General features: G+C 42.4%; 2 protein-coding genes across 2 annotated transcripts in view; one reads left to right on the top strand and one right to left on the bottom strand.

The window, feature by feature from the left end:
• Nucleotides 1–1,256: 1,256 nt before the first annotated feature.
• On the bottom strand, nucleotides 1,257–4,583 carry LOC121895974. Its single transcript, XM_042409558.1, has one exon. The coding sequence runs from the start codon at nucleotides 4,405–4,407 to the stop codon at nucleotides 2,146–2,148; it is 2,262 nt and encodes a 753-aa protein (XP_042265492.1). The 5' UTR covers nucleotides 4,408–4,583; the 3' UTR covers nucleotides 1,257–2,145.
• Nucleotides 4,584–10,762: 6,179 nt separating this feature from the next.
• slco4a1 (solute carrier organic anion transporter family, member 4A1) overlaps nucleotides 10,763–17,990 on the top strand; it is a 39,498-nt gene continuing 32,270 nt past the window's right edge. Inside the window, exons 1-3 of the mRNA XM_042409597.1 lie at nucleotides 10,763–11,775; nucleotides 15,004–15,094; nucleotides 15,407–15,528. Coding sequence (XP_042265531.1) covers nucleotides 10,929–11,775; nucleotides 15,004–15,094; nucleotides 15,407–15,528 — 1,060 coding nt within the window. The 5' untranslated portion in view covers nucleotides 10,763–10,928. The remainder of the gene's footprint in view (nucleotides 11,776–15,003; nucleotides 15,095–15,406; nucleotides 15,529–17,990) is intronic.

Below are 17,990 nucleotides of genomic sequence, written 5' to 3'. Positions count from 1 at the left end.
CAAACAGGTGCCTACTTACAGTTTAGCTACATACATCCAGCGGTCATGAAGCAAGACTTCATCAACATTCATGCATTAGCCTTAGCATTCATTTGGGGTCATCATCACCACCTGACAAATGTCCATATTTACTGCGCTTTATCTCTGTTTTGGTCACCAATTCCTGAGAAAATATTTCTTTAGCCATTGTTCAGCCAGTAAATGTTAGTTGCTAACTTGCTAGTTGCTATCTGTCATTTGGTGCTGCGTAAGTCGAGTACAGTCAGTTTATCAGAGCTAGTTCTGTGATATATGTTGGCCCACAGGTGCTGCAAAGGCTGTGCATACTCAACCATCAATGTTGGCCAGTAATACATTACTTAGTAACAAGTAGTTGCGATTAGCCTTCTATTTTCTGTAACAAGTAGTGTAAGGAGTTACAATTTGAAATTTGATCATACAGTACAAATCAGTACAGTTACTAAACTTAGTAACATTCTGTTACTTCAACAATTGGGGGGCGGGGTGTTTACTGTCTTGTAAGGCATTTGATGGAGGGTTAGTAACAGGTTCAACTCATCAACAGACTCGCCTTGGATATGTTAGCTCAGGGGCTAGAAGTGGGTAGTTAACCTTCCTAAAAGAGGGAAAATATGCCTCCTGGTAATTCAAAAGATGTCTATTATATATGCTGTGTTGTGTTTATATGTATATGGGTGCTGGTAAGCCAAAGGTTACATTCTGGAGTCAACTGGGTTTTGTTCAGAGTTGGAGTACGTGTTTCTCCTGCAGTTTAACAATGAGGTTGGCACTTCTGGAGTACTGCATGCAGTCACCAGGGCTTAGGTAGCTGTTGATGGTCAGTAAATACTTCCAAACTGAAGGCTGGTTTTTAAACCACAACCTTTTTCTATTGCCATATGTGTTACAGAAGATTCACCCTGTGTGTGGAGACTTCAGAGTTGTTTGACGGAGCTGTGCTGTGTAATGATAGAAATGTAATGAGTGATGTAACCAATTACTTTTGCTGTTGAGTAGGCTACTTGTTATACATGTAATTTTCATTTTTAATGATTTATGAAATGAGTAAGTGATTACATTTTCCACATAACTTGCCCAACACTCAACTGTAAAACCAAAACAGTAGACCAAAGAAGGTTATAAATGCCTGTAAAGCTGCACAGTTGTGTACAAAAATGAGTGAGTCAAAGTCATTTCATTCACAAACACTAAGTCTACACTGATAAACCAGTAGGCATTTTCTGTGCGCTGTTGAGGAAGCCTTTCAGGCAACCTCCCCGAGTTGGTTGATGCGAGAAGAACGAAACCACAGTCGAGTAATGTCTTTGTATCAGCTGAATTTATTTATCGAAGATCTTTGGAGAACACTTCACAGAAAAACCTGCATTTGGCAAAGCGCCCTGTGTTCTGAGCTTTTGTCTACGTGCCAGAGCATTTTATACCTTGTTTTCACCCCCTTTTTGGGTGTATCTATTGTTTGGACCCCAATTAGCTCTTTGTCTATCATTTCTTAGAAAAGGAGCTGTCTTCCTCCTTCATTTTTTTTACTCCAATTCACCACCCACGCTTAAGGTTATTTCTGTCTCCCTCAGTCTGGTTTGATCTAGTTCTCTATATGCTCTTAATCCACATATCTAACCACATACTTCTACTTTCTTGCTTATGCGTCTGCAGACACAATACTCAGAAAACAGTGAACTTTTAACTTCCACTTATTGTTGCATAACTCATCCTGTTGACAGTGACAGTGGCAAGCAAAGGACATGACCTTTTGATATCACTTCTCAATTGAACAAGGCATATAAAACATACTTGGTTAACATAAGTTTAAATCAGCATTGGGATTAATATGACAATGTGTGTTTCCCATTACCTCTCACAATTCCCCCTTTTGATCTCTACTAAAGAGATCACTCATCTGCCCCATATGGACCTTCCAAATCTTTCAGCCCCAAGGGACTCCCTTCAAGGAGCCCTTTTAAACTCTGCCTGATAGTTCTTTAGGGTTAGGGCTCTTTCTCTCACTCGTCTTGGTACGAGTTGCATATAGTTCTTCTTCCTGTCGTTGGTTGGAGGGTGCGTGATCTCTCCTCTTCGGGACCTAGGGGTAGACTGCTCTACATCCCCAATGAGCTTTCCAGGGGATTATTCTGCCCCTTTCTTGGAAAGCTCGGTCTCAGGACCAGCCGGTCCTGAGCTCTGGTTCAACAGGTCCCCCTGGACCTGTCTCTGCGACCTCCTAGGCTCCTCTGCTGCTGTGCACTGGCTCCAATGGAACCAGGTGTCCCCTTTACCTTGCAAGCGGACCGCGTGGGATGTTCTCTCTGTGACTCGATATGGGCCAGTCCACCTTGGCTCTGACCACTTCCGCTTGATGACTCTCAAACGAACCCAGTCGGCTGTGGGCACCACCTCTGCTCTCTCTTGGCCCCGATCCCTCTGAAGGGCCTGGGTGGAGTATTCTGAAAGCAAAGCTTGGAGATAATTAAAGTAGGTCCTGGCGGGTATCATGTTCTCAGTTTCTGCTACTCCTATCATTCTTTCCCCAGGACCTGGAAACATCCTACCGGTCTGTAGCTCAAATGGTGTGTGTCCTGTATCCTGGTTAACTGATGCTCTGATGGACATTAAGGCTAGTGGCAGGGCATCAACCCAGTTGAGTTTCGTCTGTTCACATATTTTGGCCAACCGTGTTTTTACAGTCTGATTCATTCGCTCTACCTTTCCCTGAGACTGGGGGTGGTAGACCGTACCGAAAGCGTGTTTTAGGCCCAGCAGTATTTCTACCTTTTGTAGGTCTTGGTTTTTGAAGTGGGTCCCATTATCGGATCTTATCTTTTCGGGAAACCCGTGTCTTGGTATGTATTGATTGATCAAGAACTTCACTACTGATTGGCTGTCCTCTCTTTTTGTGGGAATTGCCTCTGGCCAACCTGTATAAGCGTCCACACACATGAGTACATACCGATAGCCTTTGTGCGCTTCAATCATGTCTGTATAGTCGATAACGATCTCTTTACCTGCCTGAGTAATCAGAGGGTACCTTCCTGCTTCTGGTTTAATGGTGGTTCTGGGGTTGTGTCTGCTACACACTTCGCATGTCTGTATCATTTCTTTTGCCATTTCCTTCATAAATGGGTGCCACCAATGTTTCAGATTTCTCATCATCTGAGCTACTCCTACATGACCTACCCTATGGGCTTCCTCTGGAGCAGTGCTCCTCATACCGGGGGGCAGAATTAACCTTCCGTCAGTGCTTCTCCATACCCCGTCTTTCTCTACTGCCCCCCTCGCTTCCCACATAATTTTCTCTTGTGGCGAGGCTTGTCTCTGCATCTTGGAGACATTTTCTAGGCTCATGTCTAACCTTTCCTCGTCTTCTGTTCTTACTAACATTGCCCTGTCAGTATATCCCGCGGCCTCCTTTGCAGCCCTGTCTGCTGCTGCATTTCCTCGTGCTACCTGGCTTCTACTGGTGTCATGGCCTTTGCACTTGATCACCGCCACCTGAGATGGTAACATTAAGGCTTCCGCTAATTCTTTCATCTCCTCTTCATGCTTTATTGGTTTGTTAGTGGCTGTCAGGAACCCTGCTCTCAGCCACTGTCCTAGTTCTACATGCACGGCTCCTGTTGCATATGCTGAATCTGTATAAATATTTACAATGTCTCCCTCCCCTGCTTTCAGAGCTTCGATCAGCGCCCTAATTTCTGCTCTTTGTGCTGATTGTTGTCCTTGCAGCCTCCCTGCTACTCTCACCTGAAACCCTCCTTCCTGCTCCTCCACTACCGCGTATGCTGCTTTGAGTCCCTCTTTTTCATCTCTATAACAACACCCGTCTGTGTAGTAGTTCCTTCCCCCTTCTATGGCTTCCGCCTGCAGGTCTGTTCTAGGTTTAAGCTCTACCCAGACCCTCTCTGTACACCTGTGTGGTTCTCCAGTCCCTATTCTGTCTGCCATATTGATGCCTTCATGAGTGTACGTGATGTTTGGAGCATCGAGTATTCTGCTTAGTTTTTGCTGGCGCAGCGATGTGAGGGTGAATGCTTGTGAATTGACGTATGCTACTACGTCGTGTGTTGTCAGTACTTGTAGGCCGTGTCCCATCACTATGTGAGCTGTCTTTTGAATCAGTTTTGCCAATCCGGTTGCATATTGTGTGCATGTGGGATGTCTTTGTTCCATGTTGTCTAGCATGACTCTGGCGTACATTAATACCTGTCTACCTCCCCCTTTTTTCTGGAACAGGACGCCATTTACAACTTTCCCTGTTCCAGAAACATCCAAATGGAATGGTGCAGTGTAATCTGCTGTTCGACCTGGACGAGCAGCATCGGTTCCGCCGCAACCGTGCTGTTCAGGTCTTCCTGTGGGGTGTGTCAATCCTGGTTGACCCAACCGTCCCATGGGTCTCTTCCCCTGGCGACGGCCATCTGCCTTGCTGGGCCACCTCGCCCAGACCCAGTTGGACCTTGGTATCCCCTGCCTCTAGGGGGTCCCTGTGGAGGTTGTGGTCCACCGGACTGCCATCCTTGTTTAAGGGGACATGATTTGCACCAATGATTGGGGTCCCCACAGATGTAGCATCCCTCCTCCCTTTGTTGGCGCGGGCCGCCAACGAATCCGCCTCTCCCGAAGCCCCCGCGTCCCCCGCTCGACCCCCGTCCATATCCCCCCTGGTACATCACAGAGGAGAGCCAACTAGGTGGCAGGTCTCGCCCTTCTCTTTCCCTACGTGTTGGTTCTCTTTCCCACGGTGGAATAGGGAAGGTATTAGGTGTGTCTGACGTGGCTGCTGCCACCATAACCTTGTTATTTTTCCCATCTTTCTCTTTTGTTTCGTTAACTTTCTGTCTGGCCTCCCCTAGCTGAAGCTTAAGGAGCTGGGACTGCAGATCTTTGATGGTGGCCTTCTCTTCCTGAACTTTGTCTAATGCTCTAGTCAAATGATGTATGAGATGTTTCTCCCAGGTGTGGGAGTCGCACCCCGCCATGTAAGGGTTATCTTTCATGGCGTTTTTTACTGTTTCAGGAATTCCTTCTAATATCGCCTGTCGATACCACTCCTGCTGAACTCCTGGTTTACCTGGGTGACATCCTGTCTGTTGGGTCCACCTATCTTTACATTTATCCAAATATTCTCTGGGGTTTTGTTCACTTCATCTTTGGAACTGCAGCAGTGTTTGGCAGGGGGTATTTGTTCCTCAATGCTTGTCCTATGTCATCGACTACGTGTAAGAATGGAGTATTGTCATCCAAACGGTGCGTTTTAGCTTCCTGCTCTATTTCTTTTTCATCTGCGCTACTCATGCATCTGCAGGCAACCGCTCGGAAATCCCCTAGCGCCATCGTCTGTCCTGCGGTCAAGCTATCCAATTTCCCTAACCATCTGCCTCCTCCCTCTGAGATGGGTGGCATCTTATCCACAATAGCCTGCACGTCCCCTAATCCAAATGGTCTATACTTCTGCCCTCCGTTCCCTGCTGTAATCAAAGGCATCACAAAACGCTGGGTTTGTTTGGGGTGCGGCCTAAGGGATGGTTTGCGGCTGTGTACCTCAATCTGTTCCCTTGTCTTCTCCATGTCCTGTCGTATGGCTTCTAACTTGCTCTCTATCTCTATTTGTTCTGATAGGATGTCAAGGCGTTGTGCTAGTCTTTCCTGTACCCCTTTCCCATCTCCCCACCATGTGCCTGTCAGTGTGCCACTCACTTCCCCTGGGCTCTCATCTTCACGCCATTCACCCTCTAGTTGGAACGTTACTTCTCCATTTCCCTGACACAGTTTGCTCTTACTCAAATATGGGGTACTCTGAGCCCTCTCTTTTCTTCCCTGAAAGGGAAGATCTGTCATATGTCCTATATAATCTTTCACGGTGGCTCGCTCGGACATTTCGGTGGTCTCACTTCTATTGTCTGCTGTCTCCTCATCATTTACCTCCTCTCCCTGTCTCCTTGAAAACTCGATAAGCTCCTCCTCCTCCTGTCTCCGTCCCTTCACTACTCCTTTCCCTGTGGTGTTTCGGGGTGCCTCTGCTGGAGTACTAATATAGACCTTTCCTGTTTCTATGTTTAGTACGGGGTAAAGAGATGAGCACCCTCCTCCCTCCGGGGGAGGTGCTGTTGACTGAGTGGGGGAATAAGGGGGGGGGCTGACAGGGGGACGGCCCCCTTTTGACTCCTCCTTTTCTAACTGCCTGTCCTCCTTCTCTGTTTTTTCTCTCATTTGATGTCTTATGCCCTGCCAGTTCAGAGCTCTCTTCATCCACTGTCTTTTCTGCTCCTCTAATGCTTTCCTTATCTTCCTCCACTTACCCTTCTGTATTATACTTGCCATCTCTTCTTCCTCCTCCGCCTGTTTTATTTCTGCCTCATACTCCTTCTCTTTTTCCCACATTACTTTCCCCAATGGCTCCTTTTCTGTTCCGTCTCTACCTTTATTTTTTAACAACACTTTTAGTTCTTCCCAGGTTTCCCTTTTCTTTTTCTCTTTCTCTTTTGGAGAGTGTAGTCCTTCCTCGGTTTCTACCATTCTTTGAACCTGTACTAACAATGGTTTCCAATTTGGTGTACCCCACCCATCATCGCCTACTTCTCTATCAAATTCTCCGTCCATTGTTCCTAATTGCTTCAGCCAGTCAGTTTGTATGACACATTCGTTCCGAGCAACTGACCCTTGTGACGAAAACTGGCCACTTTCGTTGTCACCGTTAGGTTTCCATGACTCAGTTTTCCTGTTTCTTGTCACTTTCGTTATCACCGTTAGGTTTCCGTGACTCAACAGTTTCTGTTTTAAACAGTTTTCGTCAGGACACTGAAACAATTCCCACCCTCTAAGTTTGTGTTAGTGTTTGATACTTTACCTCCCGTGAGTTGTTTTCCTTACTCTTTTTCTTCTTCCACTTCTTCTTTGTTTCCAGTAACACCGATCTATAAGACTTCAAACAAAGTGATTATTTTATGGTACCAAACTTGTTTTTCGTTTTAAATGCTCAATAGATAGATTTAGGGGGCGCCACTTCCCCAGGACACTATCACACCCAGCGTCGGTCCTTTTCCATGGATCCGACACTATAACCTCGTCAGATTATAGCAGGATTCGCCACTATCATGCGTTGGACTTCATACGAATTTCACATATGTGTGCCAAAACACCCTTACTCCGAATTCAAGTTTGGTGGGTTCTAGTACTTGACTGTTGCTTTCGACCACTCGCGACTTTAAACGCATACGAACCCTCTTTTCCTTTTCCCTTATGTTGCTTTTATACGCTTTTCACGTAAGCGACTTTAAACACATTACTCCTAATTATTTAGTTCACTTTGTTTTACTCAAACTGTGAATTTGACAATCTCAGAATATATTCTGTTCAGACAAAGTAATTTGGTTTTAATCCAATTTACAGAATTTGTTTATAAACAGGTTTCTGTTTACCTTTTCTTTTGAGGTCGACCTCTGTCCTTGCAGATAAATTCCTGAGATCAATTTGTCCAAATCAAAACGTTTTCTCACATTCTGGACGAGCCCCCAAATTGTTGAGGAAGCCTTTCAGGCAACCTCCCCGAGTTGGTTGATGCGAGAAGAACGAAACCACAGTCGAGTAATGTCTTTGTATCAGCTGAATTTATTTATCGAAGATCTTCGGAGAACACTTCACAGAAAAACCTGCATTTGGCAAAGCGCCCTGTGTTCTGAGCTTTTGTCTACGTGCCAGAGCATTTTATACCTTGTTTTCACCCCCTTTTTGGGTGTATCTATTGTTTGGACCCCAATTGGCTCTTTGTCTATCATTTCTTAGAAAAGGAGCTGTCTTCCTCCTTCATTTTTTTTACCCCAATTCACCACCCACGCTTAAGGTTATTTCTGTCTCCCTCAGTCTGGTTTGATCTAGTTCTCTATATGCTCTTAATCCACATATCTAACCACATACTTCTACTTTCGTGCTTATGCGTCTGCAGACACAATACTCAGAAAACAGTGAACTTTTAACTTCCACTTATTGTTGCATAACTCATCCTGTTGACAGTGACAGTGGCAAGCAAAGGACATGACCTTTTGATATCACTTCTCAATTGAACAAGGCATATAAAACATACTTGGTTAACATAAGTTTAAATCAGCATTGGGATTAATATGACAATGTGTGTTTCCCATTACCTCTCACAGCACTTAGACTAAAAGTGTTGATTTGTAATGGGTGGCTGTAGAGGCTATAGAGTGGAGATCAGATACAGAGCAGACAGATACAAATGCAGATTCCTTTATTTGCTTCCAAACCTTCTTGTGCATACAAGTGTGAAAAGATGGATCAAACAATATAGTTTACCTCCAGTGAGAGGCAGCAAAGTGTCAATATCAGTGCATTATCTCTCAGGTGGATTATGTGGCCTGGGAGCACTCCCCTCCCTCCACTGATAGGGCGTGAATGTGCGGATGTGCTGTCTCAGCACTAGACTATAAGAGGCTTTGAGAGACAGGCTTAAGACCAAGCATGGGTATCTCTCTCTGACTCTCCATCTTTGTTTTACTCTGTCTCTGTCTCATCTTTTCATCTGTCAACAAATGTCACCAGACCTGCTGATTATCATACTTGGAAAAATGGAGGAGGCTAAATACAGTATGTTTATAATTTGATTTCTTTTTATATATTTAAAATTGTGTGTTGATGCATAAGTTGAATTTTTATAGGCGATGTCACCCATTATTATATTTTATTTCCAAAGCCTGAATGCTACTGTTAGTGTAAAATCTATTGTTGTGTACAGAAAAGGAGAGAGTGTTGTTTTTTTTGTTGTTGTTTTTTTTGTAGAGAGACAAATAGTTCTCATCAGTAACGTAAAATAGAAAGCTACTTTGGAAGCAGTGGTTTTAAGTACTGTGGATGCACAAATGTAGGCTGGTGCAACCTGAAAGCAATTTTACTTCCATAAAAGTTAATTACTTTGTAAGGGTAACATTCAGCTCAGATCATGTATTGGGTTTGTGATATGTCATTGCAGCAACATGCATGCTTTGTGTAATGTCCAAAAACTGTAAGACAGTTTAAATATTTCTCTGTAAATCTGTTTGAAAATGAAATATTTCTGTACGGCAGGTAAACAGTTACATGTTGAGCTGCTGTGTGAGCTGTTTTTCAGGTAACTGAGACATACAGATGGGTGACAAATTAAAAGAAAAACTGGTACTGGTACTGGGTTGAGATCTGGTGACTGCGAAGGCCATAGCAGATGATTCACATCATTTTCATACTCATCAAACCATTCAGTGACCCCTTGTGCCCTGTGAATTGGGGCATTGTCATCCTGGAAGAGACCACTCCCATCAGGATAGAGATGTTTCATCATAGGATATAGGTGATGACTCAGAACAACTTTGTATTTATTTGTAGTCTTTTCCCTCTAAGGGGACAAGTGGAGCCAAACCATGCCAGCTAAATGTCCCCCAAAACAGATTCCACCAGATCCCCTCATTATAGGGGTCAAGCATTCAGACCTGTACCAGTTTTTCCTTTAATTTGTCACCCATCTGTATTTACTTGTAACTAATTTCATGCGGAAATTGGTCAGTGATGGAAGTAGTATTTTTCTACTTCCTCTTTAAGTTACTGACATCGTGGCAGCTCATTATGCACAGTTCTGTTAAGGTAAGGTTGTATGAGGCAAACATATAAAACATGTATATAGATAGCCCTGACTTTATCTAGAGTATAACGCATAACATCACACTCATTCCCTCTCTCTCACATCCACGTGCACATGTTTGTGCATGTGTTCGTCTCATGCTTAGTTGATTATTTGCTGTTGAATTGTGGAGGGGTTATCCATTAAGATTATCCAGCTTCTGTGTCAGCATCTTACTGACAGCAGATGGTAGCAGAATAATGAACCATTGATTTACAGTGGACAAAGTATCAATTGCCCAACTGTCACCAAAGTTATATCCGGCATGAGAGAAATTAGTCACACAATAAAAATGGTCTCCTTTATTGTTACAAACATTAAGCGGCATCATTTTGTACTCCCTCATGTTCATGCTTAAATTTGCTATGATGAGTCAAATATGCATTTATAGTTGTATAGTGTATTATTCTATGACTATATGTGTGATTATATGTGTTTTGGAATTATAATGTGGATATTATGTCTCAAGCTGCACTAATTACTCAAATGAAGTTTTGTTCCGCAACAGCTAGATCTGCACGTTGTTTTTATGGTTGTGTTAATAAAAGCTGTGATCTGTATTTGTGCTTGCTGGAGCCGACAGTGCTCCTTATCGTTCATTAGTGGTGTGTATGATTTGAAGGTTTATAGGTTGTGTGTGTAAGCATTTGTATTTTTGTTCAGCCTCTGATATTTTTTTCTCTGTAGATTGTGTTGGTAATCAGAATAGTTCTACTGTTTTGATATATTTGGTGTGATTTCTCGGTGGATCACATTGTTCTATAAAGAAAAAAAGGCATGGGAGATTTTCACAGCTGAGTCCATTCAGATTTTTATGCGTCATTCATTCTGGCAACTATTTAAAGTTTTAGTGCCTTATTAAAAGTTATTAGTTCATTTTAACTCATTTCATCTCCCCCTCTGTTTTCTCTCCATAGGATGTCATTACTCAAAGTCAATATGAAACAGTCCTTCCAAGCTGCACAACCTTGCACAGATAGTTAAACAGGAACACCTGAAGAGCCTTAACAAACATTCAGCACTGTGGACAGATGGAGTACGCAACACAAGCCAAGAATAGATAATATCAGAGACAAGCCCAACTATAACACAACAGCCCAGACTACAATGCATTAACACTGAGCCTCAGCTGACTCACATTCCCTTTTTTCTACCTTGTGTTTGTAAACATTTCTCCCTAGTTCAAACACCTCCCTCATCTACCCTCCATCTGTGCCACAGGAGCCTTACAGTGCCCCTCAGAGGGGCGATGCCAGTCCTGCTTAATGCCGATGCCTCCTTCAGCTCCAAGCAGGAGCTCCTGGACCTGCAAGACTGCCCACTCAACGGGGGTCCCTCTCTGGATACCCCCAGCCCCGTGGACTCTCAGACAGGCAGCCCCATAGGCTCAGTCCCCAGAAGCCCTGGCAGCCCTGGAGCTGATGGCCCTGTTCGGCCCCACATTTTCACCAGGGCTTCCACACTCCCAGGGCAGCTGTATGGGGTGCAAACAACACCCCATGCAGAGTCACCGATGGGGTTAAAGCTGATCTCCACAGACTCAGATCAGCTATGTGGCTGGGGGGCTCTGACACCCAAAGCTATCCAAGTTTTCAACACCCATCGTTGGGTGCTGTTCTTCCTGTGTGTTGCCTCTTTCCTCCAGGGGATGATAATCAATGGCTTCATTAACACAGTGGTAACATCCATTGAGAGGCGCTTCGACCTGCGCAGCTACCAGGCTGGCCTCATCGCCAGCTCCTACGACATTGCTGCCTGCGTCTGCCTGGCCTTTGTCAGCTACTTCGGTGGGACGGGACACAAGCCTCGATGGCTGGGATGGGGGGTGCTGATCATGGCGCTTGGTTCTCTGGTGTTTGCCTTGCCACACTTCACCACACCCCCCTACCAGGTCAGTCTGCCCGAGCGAACAGGAATGTGCTCTGCCAACCGTACCAGCCCATGCTGGGACAAGGAGGGAGGAGGATTGTCCAGCTATCGTTTTGTGTTCATGCTGGGCCAGTTTCTACACGGTGTGGGTGCTACGCCTCTCTACACATTAGGGGTCACGTATCTGGATGAGAACGTCAAGTCCAACTATGCGCCTGTTTATATAGGTGAGTCACACTCAGTAATTCATTCAGGACATGTTGCTGTTTGGTTTTGCTTTGCATCCAATTTTTCAAGTCAAAATATCACTAAAAACAGCAATACATACTTAATTAAAGTTACTTTTACTGAAATATCAATCATTATTTACTAATTTGCCACTTTTTTCCTTTGCGTTTGTGTATTAAGTGCATGTTGTGTGTGTTTGCAATTTGAATATGTTTTTGTTTTGGTCGCAAAATGTGATGGAGACACTGAGCTATTGTTTTAAAGCTGAGCGATCATTTTAAAATCAATCTCGCAATTTTTAAATTGCAAATGCAACAATTTCAGTTAGAACTTACATTTAATGGTATCTTAACATGCTGTTGACAGTTGTAGTCAGTGACTTTTGCCTCTGGCAGATTTGCTTAGCTGCAGCTAAAAGATGTAAAATAGGTGGTACAACAAAACAACAAAAAAGAAACTCCTGGCTGTTGTCTGGTTAATACAATTCACCAAGACAATTTCAGCAAAGCAGCAGACATACTATTCTGTGTAACTTTAATGCTAGGAAACATAGACAGTGATCTGAGCCTTTTTACTGTACAAAAACACCAACTAAGTGGTTGACCTTGATCTAGATAAATGATCAAGATGATCACCTCATGTCAGGTAATCAAACAGGTAGCTTACGTGTTGTTGAGTAAGTGACATAGACAGCAGGTGAATGGAATGTCTAAATCTCCCAGTTAAACTTTCAAGCAGGTAACATCGTTGTTTAAGCTTACCACCTCAAAATCGCTGAAACAGGGCCCTAAGGACTCAGAGCTGTTACATTAGCTTAAGTTCAGAGCTGTCATCTGTATCATCTGCATCAAACATTGTCAGAGGCTACTTACAAAAGTTTAGTTTCATCCTGTTGTAAAACAATATACATATCCAAAAATAGCAGTTAGTCATTATTAACATAGCTAGCAAACTACATAGCTGTGAACAAGGCCTTTTCTGTAGAATACTAGCCAAGTTTACTTAGAATTTTTCTTTTTTGACAGTCAACAACAAATGCATTATTTGATTGGATACTGTTCATGTAGAAACAAGACAGGTTTGTGACTGTGTTTGGCATAAATCTTGTTTAAAACAATGTAGGCTACGGCTACAGGACTGGAGTTCAAGTCATTCAAATAATAGGGATTTAAATCACAATTGCAATATTGGTCATAACAATCACAATCAGATATTTTCCTCAAATTGTGCAGCCCTACATTGATCTCACATTAGCTTTGCCAAACAAATTTCAACACTGACCTGTGGCCAAAGACTTTAACTCAATATTATGTCAATATTATGCCTGCTTAATATTCTCAACACGAACAAGTGGTTTAGAATACAGTATGAAGACTATAGGCTTGAGTTGTGTAGACATGAATAGAGCTGGGTACTTAGCAAGCTTCTGTTCATTCTCAGCTCATATTGGCAGTTTGGGAAGGACTTGGAGGTGCAGATTTTTCTGCCTCTGAATGTAATTGTTTTTATTACATACAATAATGAGAACACATGCACAAATAGCAGGCCTGCATCTTTTTGTGATATTTGAGTTTGCATCTGCAATAGGCATGCAATTAAATGATGTGCAAGTGATCATTTGTGTTGTTTGCATGAATATGAACACAGATTTCTGTGTGAGCATACAAATGTCAACACACCTGTCAGTGTGAGTTGACACATTGACCTTGCAATCTAATTGTTACAATAGCCACTATTTTTTTCTGACAAGCTGTCTGTCACATTGCATCATGCCCTTTCCCTCTTCCTTGTTATTTTGTATTTGTAATTTTTATATTGTTTCAAAGTGTTTTATGTTGTAAATTGGTCGAATGTGTGCAACTACTGTGACACTTTCCCTCTGGGATCAAACAAGGTACCTATGTATCTCCCTAATGACGCTGTGTAATGATTCCAATTAGCAGCAGCCATCCAGAAGACAATCATAGCACTGTTCATACCTCTATTACTAAGAATTGGATACAGATGAAAGAGGTTATTGGGTAGAAATAATCAAATAGGCCTTGTTCACTTCAATTCAATTCAATTTTATTGATATAGCGCCAAATCACAACAAAAGTTATCTCAGGGCATTTTTCACATGGAGCAGGTCTAGACCATACTCTTTAATTTACAGAGACCCAACAATTCCCCCATGAGCAAGCACTTGGCGATAGCAGTAAGGAAAAACTTCCCTATAACGGGAAGAAATCTCAAGCAGAACCCAGCTCTAGGTGGGTGGCCATCTGCATTGACTGGTTGGGTTGAGAGAGAGAGAAGAGGGTGGGAGGGTGGGGACACAGAGAAGCAGAATAACAACAGCAACAACAACAACAATAACAATAGATACATGACTAGCAGCAACAAACAGCAACCACAACAGGAACAGCTGGAGAAGGACAGAAGAAGTACAGAAGAAGGACATCCCCACGTCAGCATGATTTATGGGGTTTCCTACGGATGAGAAAGCACGAAGACGGGGAAGAAGTCAAGTTAGTAACATGCATTAATGGTAAATGAATACATACAGACAGAGAAGAGGAGAGAGGAGCTCAGTGCATCAGTGGAAGTCCTCCAGCAGTCTAGGCCTACATCAGCATAACTAAGGGCTGGTCCAAGGCGAGTCTGGCTAGTCCTAACTATAAGCTTTATCAAAAACGAAAGTTTTAAGCCTAGTCTTAAACGTAGAGAGGGTATCTGCCCCCTGGGCCAAATCTGGAAGATGGCTCCACAAGAGAGGAGCCTGATAGCTGAAGACTCTGCCTCTCATTCTACTTTTGGCGACTGTAGGAACCACCAATAAGCCTGAATTCTGGGAGCGCAATGTTCTAGTGGGGTAATAGGGTACTATGAGCTCTTTAAGATATAATGGTGCCTGACCATTAAGGGCTTTGTAGGTGAAGAGAAGGATTTTAAATTCAATTCTGGATTTTCTGGAAGCCAATGCAGCAAAGCTAAGACGGGAGAAATATGATCTCTTTTTCCAGTTTTTGTCAGCACATGTGAAGCTGCATTCTGGACCAGCTGGAGTCTTTAGAGACTTGTTAGGGCAGCTTGATAATAATGAGTTGCAATAATCCAGCCTGTAAAGAACAATGGGACCCTTTTAACCTGTAGGACAGGAAGTGGTGAGAGGGAAACAGGAAGTTGTCACTGTACTGACACACCCATGGACTGTCTCTGTGTCTGTGGTCTCTCTCCATCTCCAGGGATCTTTTACACAGCGGCCATTGTGGGTCCAGCAGCGGGCTACCTGCTGGGAGGATACTTCCTCAACATTTACACCGAAATCCACCAGACGTGAGTCTGCTTTTGAGGACAGAACAGACTTGAATAAACTAGAGAAGACTAGAACAACATAGAATTTACTAGAGTATAATGGAATAGAAGAGTTGTTAACTAGAACAGACCAGAAGAATGTAGAATATAATAGAGCAGAATAGTGTAGAATAGAACAGTATAGAATAGATAGAATATAATTGAAAAATGTAAGACAGAATTGAATAGAAATATATATACCACAGAGAAGGAGTCAGATAGTGTTTAGTGGTCAATATTAGTAATTGTCAAGTGATTCATGCCGTGTGTGTGTGTGTGGGTGTGTTGACACAGGACAGAAATTACTCCAGAGAACCCTCTGTGGGTCGGGGCTTGGTGGATCGGTTTCCTAGCAGGAGGAGCAGCAGCTCTGCTGGTAGCATTCCCCATCCTGGGCTACCCTCGACAGCTACCAGGTACCACTCTCATCCACTGTACAAAACACACACACACACACGTGCAGAATTCAGCACAGAGCAGAAACAGGTGATGACATCATTCCACAGTACTTTTCAAAGCACTGCAATGACAGTACTAACATTAATGATGAGTCAAATACTACTGATTTAGACCTTTCCTGTTGCTTTTGGTTCTGAAGAATTTGAACTTCAAGAAACATGTTAAAAAATGGTTAAAACCATAAAGTACAACGTAGCAAATTTTAGACATATTAAAACTGTCTCTCTTTGGACACAGCCAACATATTTATGCATGCTATGATTCTTTCCCATTTGTCTTATTGCATTACGTGTTGGGGGCAGGCTGGAAAAAGAGCCATAAAACCTCTTGAGTCCTTATTCAAACAAACTCTAAAAACTCTAGACAAAAAGCCAATGCATTTCCATCACTGTTGGGTACTAAATATAATTTACTGAGCTTTTAGGATTTTAGATTATTTTCAATCAGTCCCTGGTTTATGAAATTTTAAATGGTTTGGCCCCTCCTCCACTACGTGACCTTGTGTAGACCCGCTCAGTAAGTTCCATTAGAACCTCCAGAATATCCTCTATATGAGATTGTACTATATCATTTTGTCGCACTGCATTTGGGCAGTCAGCATTCTCTGTGAAAGCCACAGTTCAGTGGAATGCCCTACCTGATGACATGAAGAGCAGTTCCATCTGTACATTTAAAACCAAATTAAAAAGTCTAAAAGCTACTCAGCTCTGTAACCACTGATTCTAAATTTGATTTCATGGTCTTCTCATGAATGCAAATAATCTTGCTTTTAATTTGACAAGCATACATCAGTTATTTCTAGTTGACATTGTGGGTGTATATGATGTGCTGTTGTGTGTTGCTTGGTATTTTGTATTATGTGTTGTGTGTATTTTTTGCTTTGTACTGTTTGTTATTTTGCTGTTATGTTTTAATTGTGACCTGCCAAAGGGACTGCAGATAAAAATGAGCTGTAAACTAACTCTGGTATAGTACATCAAATGGTAACATTTATGTTTAACACTGTACATGGTCCCAGTAAATAAATATAATAATAATAATAATAATAATAATAATAATAATAATAATAATAATAATAATAATTACACAAAGAAATACACGGGGGCTGCCATGTAATGTGTGCCCTTCATAGGAGCTTGTAGGCAGGTTGACTGTAAAAAATATGGACGACGTCACCTACTGGTTTACAAACTGCTGTTTTGAAGCCTCGTGTGTAGTGATTTGACCATCACAATCTTGGATTTGGCCGTCGCCATGTTTGATTTTTTTATGGTTAACAGTGATAATGCTAATGCTAATTTTCGCTCGCGAAAAACAAGCCTAAAACCATTAAAACAAAATGTACTCACCGGAAAAACTGATCATCCGACTCAATGATGGGTCTTTTATTACAACCAAATGCTGAACAAGAGTGTTTTTATGCAATCACAATTAACTTTAGTGAACTGAAAACACACTGCCTATACCCAATGGTTACATTACGTAAGCATCATTGTCACCATGGTAGCGACTTGTCAATCACAATGTAGCCACGCCCTAAAGCATACACTGCTTTATCGTCTATTACGTTTACTTTAAATGGGACCATAATTTACTAAATGAACATCATGCAGTATTGAAGAAGACTTAAAACTAGCAATTGAGACCATAAACTCATTAGGAAACAGTTAACTGAGGTAATACATCAAGAAAGAAGTAGGGTCATTTTTTTATAGACTTCTGTACAATTGGACTTCTTTTTGCAGCCAGTGAAGTCGCCCCCTGATGGCCATTAGATAGAATGCAGGTTTTTGGCACTTCTGCATTGGCTTCATTTTTCAGTCCTGGAGGTTGCCGCTTGAGGCAGGTAGAGCTGAAAAAGGTGACACCTCGCTCCCCCTTCTGGTGGCACTGTGGCACTGCATTAGAACATTGCATAAAGTAAAATATTATCAGCAGCAGCTCATGTGCATTTATGATCAATTATCCTTTAACATTATATCCTTAGGAAACCAATAATATACAGTGGGGTCCAAAAGTCTGAGACCATATTGAAAATCTCTAATATTTTCACGTAAAACTGGAAATAATCAGAAAGGTTGAGGGTTCAGAAACATTTAAAACACACATGTAAAACAAAGATGAAACACTTAAGATTCTGAACTATTTCTAGGTCAGCAAATTTGTGGCATTGACCAACTTAACTTGTTTGTACAAAAGGTCAGATTTCCTTGAGTTGTATTCCTTCCATTGAAGCATTCAGATGACACTCAGGTGAATTTGATCTACTCATCAGAGGCTTGTTCAAGGAACTCAACTTGCAGCCAGTGTTCACATGTTATAACTATGGTTTTAAAATATAAATATAAATATGGTTTCTTCTAAACTTTTTTTTGTCGGCTTTTATTTATGTGGCACATTCAATTATTTTCATTTATTG

The sequence above is a fragment of the Thunnus maccoyii genome, chromosome 4, assembly GCF_910596095.1.
Source record: "Thunnus maccoyii chromosome 4, fThuMac1.1, whole genome shotgun sequence".
NCBI classification, from domain to species: domain Eukaryota; kingdom Metazoa; phylum Chordata; class Actinopteri; order Scombriformes; family Scombridae; genus Thunnus; species Thunnus maccoyii.
Note: the sequence above shows the minus strand (reverse complement) of the source record. Positions and strands in the feature narration are given on the sequence as shown.